Source organism: Leptinotarsa decemlineata, unplaced genomic scaffold, assembly GCF_025532065.1.
Source record: "Leptinotarsa decemlineata unplaced genomic scaffold, Ldec_3_MD MMD2_P_RNA_scaffold_6, whole genome shotgun sequence".
In the NCBI taxonomy this organism is placed as follows: Eukaryota; Metazoa; Arthropoda; class Insecta; order Coleoptera; family Chrysomelidae; genus Leptinotarsa; species Leptinotarsa decemlineata.
In genome coordinates, this window is record NW_027412533.1 from 4,504,052 (window position 1) to 4,517,344 (window position 13,293).

The window sequence follows — 13,293 nt, forward strand, 5'->3', positions numbered from 1 at the left end:
AAATCGCTTACAAAAAATACAAAACAATTGCATTCGTCTTTCTTATGGTGTGAGAAAATTCGACCATATATCCCCCAAGTTCGAGGAGTCAGGTTGGTTACCCATTGCTAAAACCTGGCAGCTCCACCTATTCATCAATACACATAAATTTCTCATTTACAAAAAGCCAAATTATATTTATGAAAGATATAAAACTTTCAAATCTCAGAATAATTCGAGGACACGAAACCTTCACACTCTTATTATTCCAAAACACTCGACAGCCTGCTTTTCTCGTAGTTTCATTTACAACTCTATCAAACAATGTAATGCTCTGCTCAGTGAATTTAGACACTCTTTCATATATAATTTCAAGAAAAAGTTGAAAACATATCTGAAGTTTTCTGGATAGATAATATATTCATGTTATGCCTTGCTAAATTGGTTTTCCCTTTGTCTCACTTTTGTGTATGTTTTGCTATATGTATATTTTACCTATAAATTTAAGCTAAATAGATTTTCAATATTTACTTTGAAATCTAAAGCCTTTGTTTTTTTCTTTGTTTCACAAAGATTCATGAACTACCCGCTTATTAATATAAACTAGGTAATTATTTTTATATTTCTGTATAATACATCACCTAGGTTAAGTTGTGAAACAGCCTCAGCTGAACTTTGCCGTTTCATTGATTTTTTGTATTTACTTCTTCTTTATAAACAATGTAAGTCAATGAATAAAGCCCATTTATTATTATTATTTATACATCCCTGTGGGATGCTCCAACGAATTGAATTTTCCATTCGCAATAAAATACTTGTAGGATGAAGATTCATTAATTTTACTATAAATCCGGTACACACATGATCCTCTGGATTAATTTTTATGGAATCATTGAAAAATACTCTGTAGTTGTATTGGCTCGCTTGTCTCTCTTAGTAATTTTCGAATTCTTCTCTTTCTTGGGCTTAGTACCCATTCCAACTTTTTATTTTTCCCTTTTATCGTGCTTCCACTCGCAATACCGGTTCTCATGGCTATGGCGTGAAATTCCTTTGGTAGCTGAAAAAGTTGCATATTAGTGTATGTCTCAGTAACAGTTTATTTTGAATATATTTCACGACAATAAAAATTTCAATTGTAACAAAACCATATCAGTTTGTTTTTTTTTTTCTGAAATTATTCATTTTTGTATCCATAAAACAATCAAGGACTACAAAATTACGAACTTGAATGAACAATAATCTGAGCATATTGAGTGTAAAGAGAATATAATTAATTTTAACACTGATATACAGGGTGTTTCCGTAAAAACAAGGTGAATTTCTCATGAATGGGATTTGGGAATAAAGTTCGCTCCAACTTGTTGCTTCTTATTTTGAGAGGGGATCTTTTTGCGCCCAATATCAATATTTCCCAACCTGGGCGCCAGGTAAAATCCAACCCTGTATTGAACGGAATCAGTGGTCAAACGCCTAATTTGAAAAGTCATCGATTTTCCTTTTCAACGCCTTTCACTTTTCAGAATTTGATGTAGTGGATATCGAAAAAAGACCCTTTGTAATAATCAACAAGTTGACATCAAGAAAATTTTTGACTTTACCAAGGAGGGATAATGAAATTCAAAGTTCACCCACTATATTACTTCATTTTCACTTCAACATGTATTTAGAATGTTGGACCATACAGTGACGAAGATTTTGTTCGAAGCGCTTGGCATTGCTAAAGTACCTAAAGTACATGAAGTACCTGCACGCTATAATCAACGGAGTATTCCCGGAGTTATTTACGGGATCAACCTCATCTTTGTTCTCTAACAACAGACGGAGAATATTTATATGACCCCTTTTAGTAGCATGATGTACTGCTGTCCACTTGTGGTTATCGACAGCGTTGACAAAAGCATCATGTTTCAAGAGGCATTCGACGATTTGGTCTTTCCGTTGATAGTAGCTCTGATCAGAGGGGTTTCTCCAAAATTATTTTTCATACCTAATTTGGCTCCCCACTTGATTAGTTGTTCACAAGTGACCCTCTTGAAGCTGCGATGTGTAACGCAGTCCATTTTTCTTTGTTGCTGTGAATAATGTCCGCATTTTCGTCCTTCAGGAGCTCTGCGATATCAGGTTTATAATTGATTACACTGAAAATGAAAGGAGTGTTTCCAACGGAGTGTTCAGTATTAATTTCAACTCCAGGACAACTGAGGATATTTTCCGTCCAGTACGTATTCTTCTCTTGGACGGCATAGTGTAGAATGCTGTTACCTCCATTATTCTTCTGATTGAGAACGTTGCTGGTTATTTCAAGTTGCTGAAGAATGTTTAAAACATCTTTATACTTTGGATTGAAGGCAATATGAAGAGGAGTATTGCCTTCATGGTCTGTTTCCCATCTTCCCATCTTCCTTAGGTTAGACCCAGACATGCTTCTCAGACACACAAACAAATACATTTGAATTGTGAATTTTATTAGTTCGACTTTCATTGTATGATATGACATAAAATGATTTGAAATTCCTGAAAGAATCAATAAAATTGAAAAGAATAGCTGAAAATGAAAATTATTTTGAGCAAAAAAAATCCTGAACTGAAATTACAACAAAAATAAAATACAAGTAAGAATTGAAAATTGAACAATTATTAAGAAGTAAAAAAATATTGAAAATTAAAAATTAAAAGATTTGAAGCCAAGTTACTTCACGACGTTTCGATCCCTAGCATCAACAATCGTCTTCGGGTGATAAGGCGTCTGAATTTCGTGTTGTTCAATATCAAATGATTTCGCCTTATGGTCGCTTTGATTCATTCAAATATTGATCGTCTACATCATAAATATATTTTCTTTGAGTATATATAGGTTTCTTTGAATTTCTATTTTTTTTATTTACTTTTTTATATACTAGCTCCAGTTTCAGTATTATTTTCTTATTTGTATCACTAGTGGAAAAAATATTGTTGATGTCTTTCAAATACAAATCAATTTCTAGAATATTTTTCAAATAGTCTTACAATCGTCGCGATTATCAAACTGAAATCCGACTACAATAAAATTATTCCTCCGAAGTTTGTTATCCAACTGAATGATTTCTCCTTTCAGTTTAGCGTTTTTTACTTCAAGGGATGTTATTTTGTTGTTAGCTTCCATCAGATCAGCTTTTATTTCAGATAATGTTTTCTGTGTTTTATCTGATTTGGTATTTTGGTTAATCAGCAGCTCCTTCGAAGTTACTTCTTAGGGCATTTTGTGCATTGACACAAATTTAGAAAATTACCCAGGAAGAGAGTAATGCGTCCAAACTAATAGGAAAGAATGGAATGCTTCTTCAACTTCGAGAGATAACGTCCGTTTTTTGTAGTACGTTTATGTCGTGATTGATCAACTGACACACCAAATGTCTGCTGGATAATGTAATTCTAATTATTTTACTGTTATATGAATGACATCAAATCACTCACCGTCTAAAGGTGGAAATCTGTGCAAAAACACAGCATTTACATGTTATGTAAAAAAAAATCAAACGATTAATAAATTAAAAAAAGAACCAAACAATGAAATCCTACAACAAGAGTTTAGGTATTACAAAAAAAATACTCAAAAAACTAATTAAAAAAGTATAATCGGATCATTACAAAAAAAAAATTTGAAATAAATAAAAATAAATCGAAGCAATTATGGCAAACAAATCCCTAACTCTACAGAAATAAACAGCATACACTCAAAAGTTGGGTACTTATGTGTCAACAGAACCGATATAAATAGCAAATAATTTTAATGACTACTTCATAAATATAGGTTCAAAATTGGCAAAAAATATGGCTATAGAGAAATTAAAAAAAAATTGTGAAAATTATCTTTTTCTCCTCCTAACAAATCCTTAAAAGATTAAAAGTGTTATACCAGAGCTAAAGAATAAATAATCGCTTGGACTTAAAATCAGAAATCATAGTAGACTTCATAAAGATTCCGCTTACATATATCTATAATCTATAAAGCATTTGATACAGTTCAATTTCCTACAGTATTCAAGCTAGCTACTGTTGTTCCAATTTACAAAAATGGTAATAGAGCTGAGATGTCTATCTGTCGCCCCATAACATTGATATCTAACTTGTTTGAATAAATGTTATTATTATTATTATCATATTATTGAATAACTTTTCTCGGGAGCTCACTTATACACGTTTAAACAGTTGACTCATGTTTTCTGTTTCGAGGTCAAACTCGTGATTTCAAGATTAAAATCGAAATTTCGAGTTTCAAAGTCGTAATTTTCAAGAAGAAAATTACTAAAATGTATATGGAACTTCTGAGCTTTCATATCATTTCGACACCTGCCTCTACACAAACTCAATGGCATTGGTGCCATATGACCTAGTTCTCAAACGAAATAAATTTCACTCGAGTGAGTATGGTTCAACATTTTTGTATTTGAAGAAATCTGAGGTTTTTTGATCAATTTGTCTGAATGATTCCAAAAATATGATTTGGCAATACTGACGAACCGTCAAACCGTTGCCTATATTCCCATGAATTGGTTGGGTTTAACAAAACATTGTGTGACATTGAGTTCATTCTTCATTTGATAACTCCACTTATATTCCTTCTATCGTTTTTAGGTTACTGTTGAATAGGTTAGTGGAAAACGGAAAATATACCATGTTTTACCGTACAAGAATTAGTTCTGGGAATCCCCTACGCTCTATAAGTATAAATTACCTTGGTCCTGTTTTGATGCACTAGCCAACTTGTACTTCAATAATTGCAGCAATGATCAAACGTTGAGAGAAATATAGTTCCCAGAGAAATGTCCCCAATAAACTGAAATAACTTTGATCGTCTTCTACTTTGTGTGAACACTATTCATTCACTATGACAATTTTTGCTACCGACGCGATTAAGACTAGACGGCATCAAGACTTAATCCAATGTTGCCACTTCTCAGATATTTATTCGAATGGCGGATATTTTTAGACGCAACGGATAATTTTATCAATCGGATAAAACTGAATAATTCTGTCAATACATTGAGATCAAATAAAATTTTTTTGAAAATCCAGCACATTCGAATTTCGCGCTTTCTAATGTTTGAAAGTGGTCATTGCGTTGATTTGTAACTTGCAAAAAAATATTTAAATGTAAGGAAGATATAAAAAAATGTTTTCATTAAATTTGAAATGAATCACCAACTTTGAATTCAAAATTTCAACTTCAATCTCGAAATTTCGACTTCAATCTCAAAATAACGAGTTTGAAATTCCGAAATGAAGGTCGAAATTTCGAAAATCGTAATTTTGAGATGAAAAGAAGAAATTTTGGTGAAGCAATTTCATTCACGAGACTTCATCTTGAATGCTTATTTGTAGAATACAAAAAGTAATATAAACTTCATTGAAAACCTTCATAAGAAAATAATCTGCAAATGAATTTGAATCAATTATGTTTATTTGAGATCGAAAGTAAAGAAAAATTTTCAGCTCAGTTTCACCAGTTTTTTATGAAATCACAACGTGGAATCTATAAAATAATATAAGATTTGTTTATTTTTTCAATAACATTGACTTCTAATCCATTGCTAGCATTTTTAATACCTGACACATCTAAGAATGTTGGTTCTTCATTATTTTCAATTTCGTCGGAAAAACTTTATTTTCCTGGGATTTCACCTGCGTCGGTACTTTGACTCCTTGTCACATTCCTTCGACTTCTGTATCCAGCGGTGCAGCAATTTCATCAGCGGAATTGTCAAAAACACGAAAATAAAATTATTTGGGAGATAATTTCATTTTTGATGGAATAGGGATCGAAACATTTCGTACTTTTTGACCCCAAGTATTGGATTGCATTCATGAAATCGGCATTGGGATCTCCAAAGAGATGAATGACGCAAAAGCTACCTCTTTCATGATTCAAAAAATTAGCATTCTGATTCAAAGAGGAAATGCAGCTTCATGTTTAGGTACAATTCCTCAATCAAAAACCCTATGTGAATTATTTACCAATGTTTCCCATGAACAAAATATATCGGCATCTACCTATGATGGTACGGCCAATTCTATCCTCCTATCCTCATCCCCAATCGAGCATTATCTGTCACAAATCTCTTTCACAGTCCCCTAAAGATCTAATATCCAATTCAGTTTTGAGCAGTTCTGCTTCGAATTCCTTATCCTACCAATCCAATGAAACGGCGAATCATCGTATCCGTGTTTACTCAGAAGTTACTGAACAGTTACTACAATATATCGGTAATACATTCGACAATCAAAACTCTTGGGTTCAATGGGTTAAAAAATCTTGAATACACCTGTTTCATGAACAGTGTAATCCAATGTTTAACAAACACGGCATGGTTGCTGGAATACTTAAAAAAGGATACATACTTGGAAGATATCAATACTAGTATTTCTAGTATGAAAGGTGCTTTAATCAAAACGTTCGCAAAAGTTATCAAGGAATTGTGGTCAGAAGATTCATCTGATAGAGTAATGAACACAGTCTACTTCAAAAGTTAGATTCAAAGATTGGCCCCTCAATTCATGGGTTCTGCCCATCAGGACGCCCACGAATTCCTTCGATATCTTTTAGGACCTCAACAGAATTACTGAGAAACCTGATCCGATCTTAACGGAGATTGACGAAAAATTTAGCGACAGCAGAAAAGCACAAGAATCCTGGCTGAGATATTGGAATATGAACAACTTCAAGATTGTAGACTATTTCGTTGGTCAATTAAAATTCACTATGAAGTGCACACACTGTGGACACTCATCAATAACCTTTGATTCTTTCTGGGATTTGTATCTTTCCATATCACAAAGAAATGGCCAATTGAGTTTGTCACATTGCTTCGGTTCTTTCACAAGAGAGGAAACTCTGGATGAAGTTGAAAAACCAATGTGTTCGAGGTGCAAGCAAAGAAGAAAATGTACAAAGTCCTTATCAGTTTCCACTTATTTTAGTAATTATTTGAAAAGATTCTCTCCAACGGAAAGATTCAGTGGCAAATTGAATGTTTCCATTGACTTTTCATCAGATGGATTAGATACGAGAAATTATACAGCAGACAATGTGGCTCCTTGTCGTTATAATCTATATGCACTTTCAAATCACACTGGAACTGCTTACAACGGGCATTACACAGCATATTTCAGACACCCATATAGTGGCACGTGGCATGAATACAACGATTCAGACGTGTTCCCAATTTCACCAAAATCACTTGTGAGCGATGAGGCATATGTCCTCTTTTATGAACAGGAGGAAAAGAAGCAGCACCTTTGAGGTGATTTTTTTTCTTCTTCCTTTTTGTATAATCTTAGTTCTCTGAATTGATTTGTATTTCATGATTATTCCAAATTTCATTATGTATTGTAATTTAAATAACTTTCCTGGGTGAAACTTGAAATTTGAAGATATGTTGTTCGGAATAGGGACAAAGTCCTCTGTCTCATATAACTTATCTCTTGCATCTGTTTAAATCTGTTCATGAACAGATTTACTATGAACGAATACAGTGAGTTTTCCATTACTGTGCCCTCGTGCTTTGTGAAAACAGTTGTCAAATCGAAAGTAATCCTGGTTTCATGCAGATTTTTGTGGATAATATATTCGTTTGAATTTTTCTTCTGAGGAAAACAATGTTCTACAAATATCTTATAGTTTTTGCTACATTAACAGTTAAAAAAATAATTTCCCCTACTCATCAGTGGTAATTACCCACACCATAAAATGAAATGTGGAATTGAGTAAAACCATTTTATTGACTGAAGAAAATATGAGCATTTCCACCTATAGAATCCAAGGCAACTAGTTGAAACTAAGTTTCAGAAACAAATTATTCGTAACTCGAAACCAGACAGCACTATTTCTACCTACCATTATGTACCCATCAGTAGTGCTAGGCTGAATCACGCATGCATGGTTCGACTCAACTGTCCCTCAAGGACCAGCCTGAGTACAAGTGAGCATAGACATCTATCATTTCACTGCAGAAGACGTGACTCCTTCGGTTGTGCAAGGCTGCACCTATATTGATTCCGTATTTTTCCCGACCCGATGTGAGACGACCATCGGACGCCCCGCGATCCGATGCAGTCCGTTGTAACTGCCTACACTGGACTCGGTTCGACCCGATAGGTTAACAGTTAAAATTGTGTTTTGGGGGTAATTATGAGTGACTCTGAAGATGATTTTTTGTGATGGCTTAAACAAGAAAAGAATGTTCTCCTCAATAGGAGACGTAGGAAAAAATTATGGGTGCATCAGTTTAATGAAGATAAATCTGAAGGGGAATTTTTCAAAACTTCCCCACTTATAAGAAAATATCCGGATAGATTCAAGGACTACCATTGTATGACTATGGAAGCATTTAACTATATTCTTGAGAGCATGAAAAACGATATAACTGGCCAGTCTAACTTCAGAGCCCTTTTACCAGTAATTGGTCCCCAATAACCTCCCCTAGTTCAGGCTTAATATCACTGTTATGGCAATCCCTGTTTCGCTGGTCCCACAAGCGAGGGTCATCTCTCACAAGAATTATCAAGAACTCTTTATCAATTTTACTATTCATTATTATACCACTCGGTCAGAATGAAAGATCGGACTAAAAAACAAACACCAAATACTGTTCGGTCAGTAATCGGTAGTGATCGTTTATCGTCGTATCGGACTACCCTTTACAATGAAGACACCTACTTTAAAACGTAAGTGTTTGTTTTTCTTCCGATGTCACCCGATGGTCGTCCTACATCGGGTCGGGAGAAAGACGGATTCAATATAGGTGCAGCCTAAGCCAGAGCTTGGCTCTGCAACTGAACACCTTTGGGAGCCTTGTTCGTATAATTGATATTCGTGTACAAAGTCTTCTTTCTACACCATAGATGGCGTGTTTGTGAGGTGGGATGCACAATGTACACGCTTGCTTATACATCGGCTTATTTTCCAAGATCAGTGGAGTTCCGAAATACATTTGTGGTTCATCTCAATACCAATAAGATACTCAACTATTCCATCAGTTATTTGATCATTTCATGCGTAAAAAAACCTGTGGTGAAGGAAATTGGTCGCACCGACTTGTCTAACCTGACGTCTACTGTAGGCGTCTGCATACTTATCTTCACTGCATATTATAATAATTTTACCAAATTACCGCCTCTGGTATACAGAAGGTGGGAAAAAAATCTGGGTATTTTTTGAGCTTCGTTTCCATTTCTCCTTAGGAAATAAAATAGACACATCTGAAGTAAAATATTTTTTATAATCCATTTATTCACTATTATGACCATTCAATCATCGATTTCAATAAAGTGATCAGAAAATACTCATTTTCCCATCAGTTATGGGAAAATTCTTTGTCAGCCATTTCGGATTGCCTGCCTCTCTTCCAATTCTTCGCATTCTTTGATTTTCTAGGCATATTACCCCACTCATGATTCTTCTTCTCCCTCATACTTTCTATAATGTCTTCTTCATCTCGGAAATCATCGTTGTTACGTAAAATTCCAACAGCTGAAAAAGATATGATATTATTGGCCACTGTTGCAGACTTTTTCATAAACTATACTTCAATTTCACTTTAACATTTTAACGAGGAAATCAACAACAAATAATATCAGTCGAAACAAAATCAACGGATAAATTGTTCAAAATGACCTCCACCTAGTTCCATACAATAATACAGTCTTCTTTCGAAAGCGTTCCGTACATTATTCAAGATGTCCGGAGTCAGCAATCGGCATTCCCGAACAATTCTCTATCGCGGGACTTCTACATTTGTAAACTTAGTAGAGATGACCATCGGTGTGAGTTTAGGTGATCTAGTTGGCCACTCCGCTGGACCCTTTTTGCCGATCCAACGCATTGGAAAACGTTCGTCCAAAAACTGTCTCAAGCGAACATCAAAATGTGGGGGTGTCATCATTTTCTGAAATTTGTGTAATCATAGGATCTACACAGTCTTGTAATAGATTCAATTATGTGTCTCCATTGAGATTACCTTCAATGAAGACTGGTCCAACAATATAATTACCAAGAATGACGGCCCAGACATTCAGTTTTTGTGGAGTTTGTGAATGTGTTTTTATCACCAAATTAGGTGACTCCGGACATCTTAAATAATGTAAGGAATGTTTTCGAAAGTAGACTGTATTATTGGATGGAACTAGATGGAGGTCATTTTGAACACTTTATCCGATTATTGTGTTGCCATTGATATTATTTTTATTGATTTCCTCAATACAGGGGGGGTCAAGTTTTCGTTGAAAAGCCCTGTATAATTATACTACCTGGCCTGGAGAACTTCGTTCCTCCTCACAATGGAAAATCATAGCCCAAATACAACGCATTTATGATTCAACACCAGCAATCGCTGTATCGACCGCCCTAGGCTAAACCACAAAGCACTGCTGTACTCAACAGTCTTTAAAGAACAAGCCCGAGTTAATGAAAGTGGTGGCATTTCCCGTTACAAAGATAACATTTGTGTGATCTACAGAAAAATCAATCCTTGAAAATCAAAGATCAACGAGTCTGCCCAAGGCGGTCAGTTGCAAAGACAAGCTTTGACTCCGATCGGCGACAAGATTTGTCTCCTTTCTTTCACTGTAAGGCAACAAGGTGCTATTACACCAAAAGGATGTAAGGAGGAGGTATTTTAGAATTAAAAATTGACATGTTTTCACGCATAAATTTTGAATTACGTAGAATATGAATTTTCAAATTTTGCATCGAAATAATTCTCCCAGAAATTTTGGCATATGACGAATTGGTATTGGCTCGCTGTAACCGCTTTTTCCTATTATTTTTCGTCATTGAAAAATGAATAAATAACATTTGAAGTGTTTCGATTATGATATTCGCCTACAGAGGTAAGTAGGCAACACGTAGTTAATGTGGAAAAATGTAAAAATATCTCAATAATAAGTCGAATTGTATAAAGGTGTATTGAAAATTATTTTTAACGTCCTACAATTCTATTCATTCAATACAATTTTGTAGGACCTTAAGAAATAAAAAATAATTAGACGCTCCCTTTAAAAAAATCTCACCTTGATACGTATTGCTCAGTGTTAAATGTTTTTCTCTTATCTTTTTTTCGATTATAGAAGTGCAGTCATTGTGTTTTTCTCTGGTGGCAATATCCAGAGCAGTAGTTCCTTGATTTGAACAAAAATTCACGTCAGCATGGTGATCTAGTAATATACCAACAGCTTCAGGAGAGTTATTCAGACATGCTATGATCAACGGAGTATTTCCAGACTCATTCACGCCATCAACCTCGGCTTTTCTCTCTAACAACAAACGAAGAATATTGATATGTCCCCTCTTGGCAGCATGATGTACTGATGTCCACTTGTTGATATCAAGAGAGTTGACATCAACATCATGTTTCAAAAGGCACTCGACGATTTGCACGTTTCCGTTAATGCTAGCTCTAATCAGAGGGGTTGCCCCAAAATTATTTTTCAAATCTAATTTGGCTCCCCACTTGATAAGTTGTTCAGAACATTCCAGTAATCCTTTTGAAGCAGTGAAGTGTAATGCAGTCCATTTTTTGTGGTTGCTGTGATTGATGTCGGCATTTTTGTCCATCAAGAGCTCTGCGATCTTAAGTTCATTATTGATTACACTAAGCATGAAAGGTGTGTTTCCATATAAATTTTCTGTATCTATATCAATTTCAGGACAGCTTAGAATTTTTTTCGTCCAGTCTAAGTTCTTCTGTTGGGCAGCATAGTGAAGAATGCTATAACCATCATTATTTCTCTGATTGAACACGTCGCTGGTAATGTCAAATTCATAGAAAATGTTCAAAGCTTTATTATACTTTGGTTTGAAAGCAATATGTAGAGGAGTGTTGCCTGCATTGTCTGTATCCCATCTTCCTACAGGAGCAGCCTCCAAGTGTGTTTTTACTGCCTCCAAATCCCCGGATTTCACAGCATCAAAGAGTAGTCTCATACTCGACAACGTATTTCAAACCTGCAATCATAATTATTCAGATTTAATGTTGTTTAGGTTAGGTCAAACCCAGTCTTGTATCACACCCATACCATATATCAATTGGTACATATTTGATACCTAAAGAAGGCTAAAAATTAGAGGAGTTCAAAATTGAGATGAGATATCGAATGTTCCTCAACTTTCGATGATTTGATGAGCTAGTTAATCAAACTAGTTGATCAAACTAGTCAAACTTCATAGCAGATAGCAAAAATTTGAATAGATTCTATTTTTCTACTTTTGAGGACGATTATGAAAATAATATTCCGAGAACTTTATTTATTATGATTCTGAAAATATATTTATGAAATCCCTAATCCGAAAGTAGTTTTTACCAATACAGTCGTTGCAATGAAATTAAGCAAAAATAATCGGAATTTAGATGAATGTTCTACGAAAGAACGGAAACTCGACCAACGGAGTTGTATCCGGACTGTAGTTCCTTAGTTCAATGTTATAAATTCACTTTAACCGCACCCTTTAATTTGTTTCGTTCAATTATTTACCAGTACTTATCACTACTTACCAGCACTTATCAAACTAAATGAAAGTATCCCGTTGTGTTTGTCTGTCTCAAAAACTACCGAACGGATTTTCATACGGTTTTCACCAGTGGACGGAGTGATTCAAAACGAAGGTTTATGTGTTTACTCGTAACTCATCATATGTGAGTTGATCGAAATACGACGATAGTATCCATGAGAAGGCGAGGTGATGTTGCTACCCGCGAGAGGTTTCATCGAAAAATACAGAGTGTTACAAAAATGTAGGTCATAAATTAAACCACATTTCTGGGGTCGAAAATAACATGATTGGATGTAACTTGCCTCAATACAAATGTGCACATAAAAAAGTTGAGATTTTTTTCCAATATTTCATGAGCTGTTCAACATTTTGTAATGACAATGGATTTGTGGCTAGAATCTGTTCAGCCCATAAAAATTTTAGAAGGATATTGAACCCCTAAAACACCCTGAATTTTTCTAAGCGTTAGAATTAAATTAGTATTGTGACACCATTGGTTCAATACATCATCTTCGATTTTTTTTCTACTTAGCACTTAGATGCGAGTTCTTTTTAAAAGCTTTTATTTAACTTGACTTGAATGAATGTATATTTGTATGTGGAGGTGGAATCTTGCAAGTTAAATTTGACCCACTTCCCGATGTCCGATTGAGCTAAAATTTTACATACTCGTCTAGTTCCGATGACAATGCTTGTTTATGATAAGCATGACGTGATGCTGCTGACAGGATTGGCTCCAGACGAGGGTACTCCTCAACGGTCAACAGTAGGGACATGAAATTTTG

General features: G+C 34.8%; 2 protein-coding genes and 1 long non-coding RNA gene across 6 annotated transcripts in view; 1 reads left to right on the forward strand and 2 right to left on the reverse strand.

Moving 5' to 3' along the window:
• The window catches only part of LOC111503178 (LIM domain only protein 3), a 458,150-nt gene that overhangs the window by 383,108 nt on the left and 61,749 nt on the right, over positions 1 to 13,293 (forward strand). The window lies entirely within an intron of this gene.
• On the reverse strand, positions 803 to 5,264 carry LOC111503179 (uncharacterized). Its single transcript, XR_002721842.2, has 2 exons — positions 4,697 to 5,264; positions 803 to 1,039 (listed from the first exon to the last, which is right to left on the reverse strand). It is a non-coding gene; the product is annotated as an uncharacterized lncRNA (long non-coding RNA).
• LOC111503176 (uncharacterized) overlaps positions 9,221 to 13,293 on the reverse strand; it is a 51,090-nt gene continuing 47,017 nt past the window's right edge. The window contains exons 11-12 of the mRNA XM_074170084.1: positions 11,029 to 11,956; positions 9,221 to 9,490 (exon numbers count right to left, since the gene is read on the reverse strand). Coding sequence (XP_074026185.1) covers positions 9,315 to 9,490; positions 11,029 to 11,956 — 1,104 coding nt within the window. The 3' untranslated portion in view covers positions 9,221 to 9,314. The remainder of the gene's footprint in view (positions 9,491 to 11,028; positions 11,957 to 13,293) is intronic.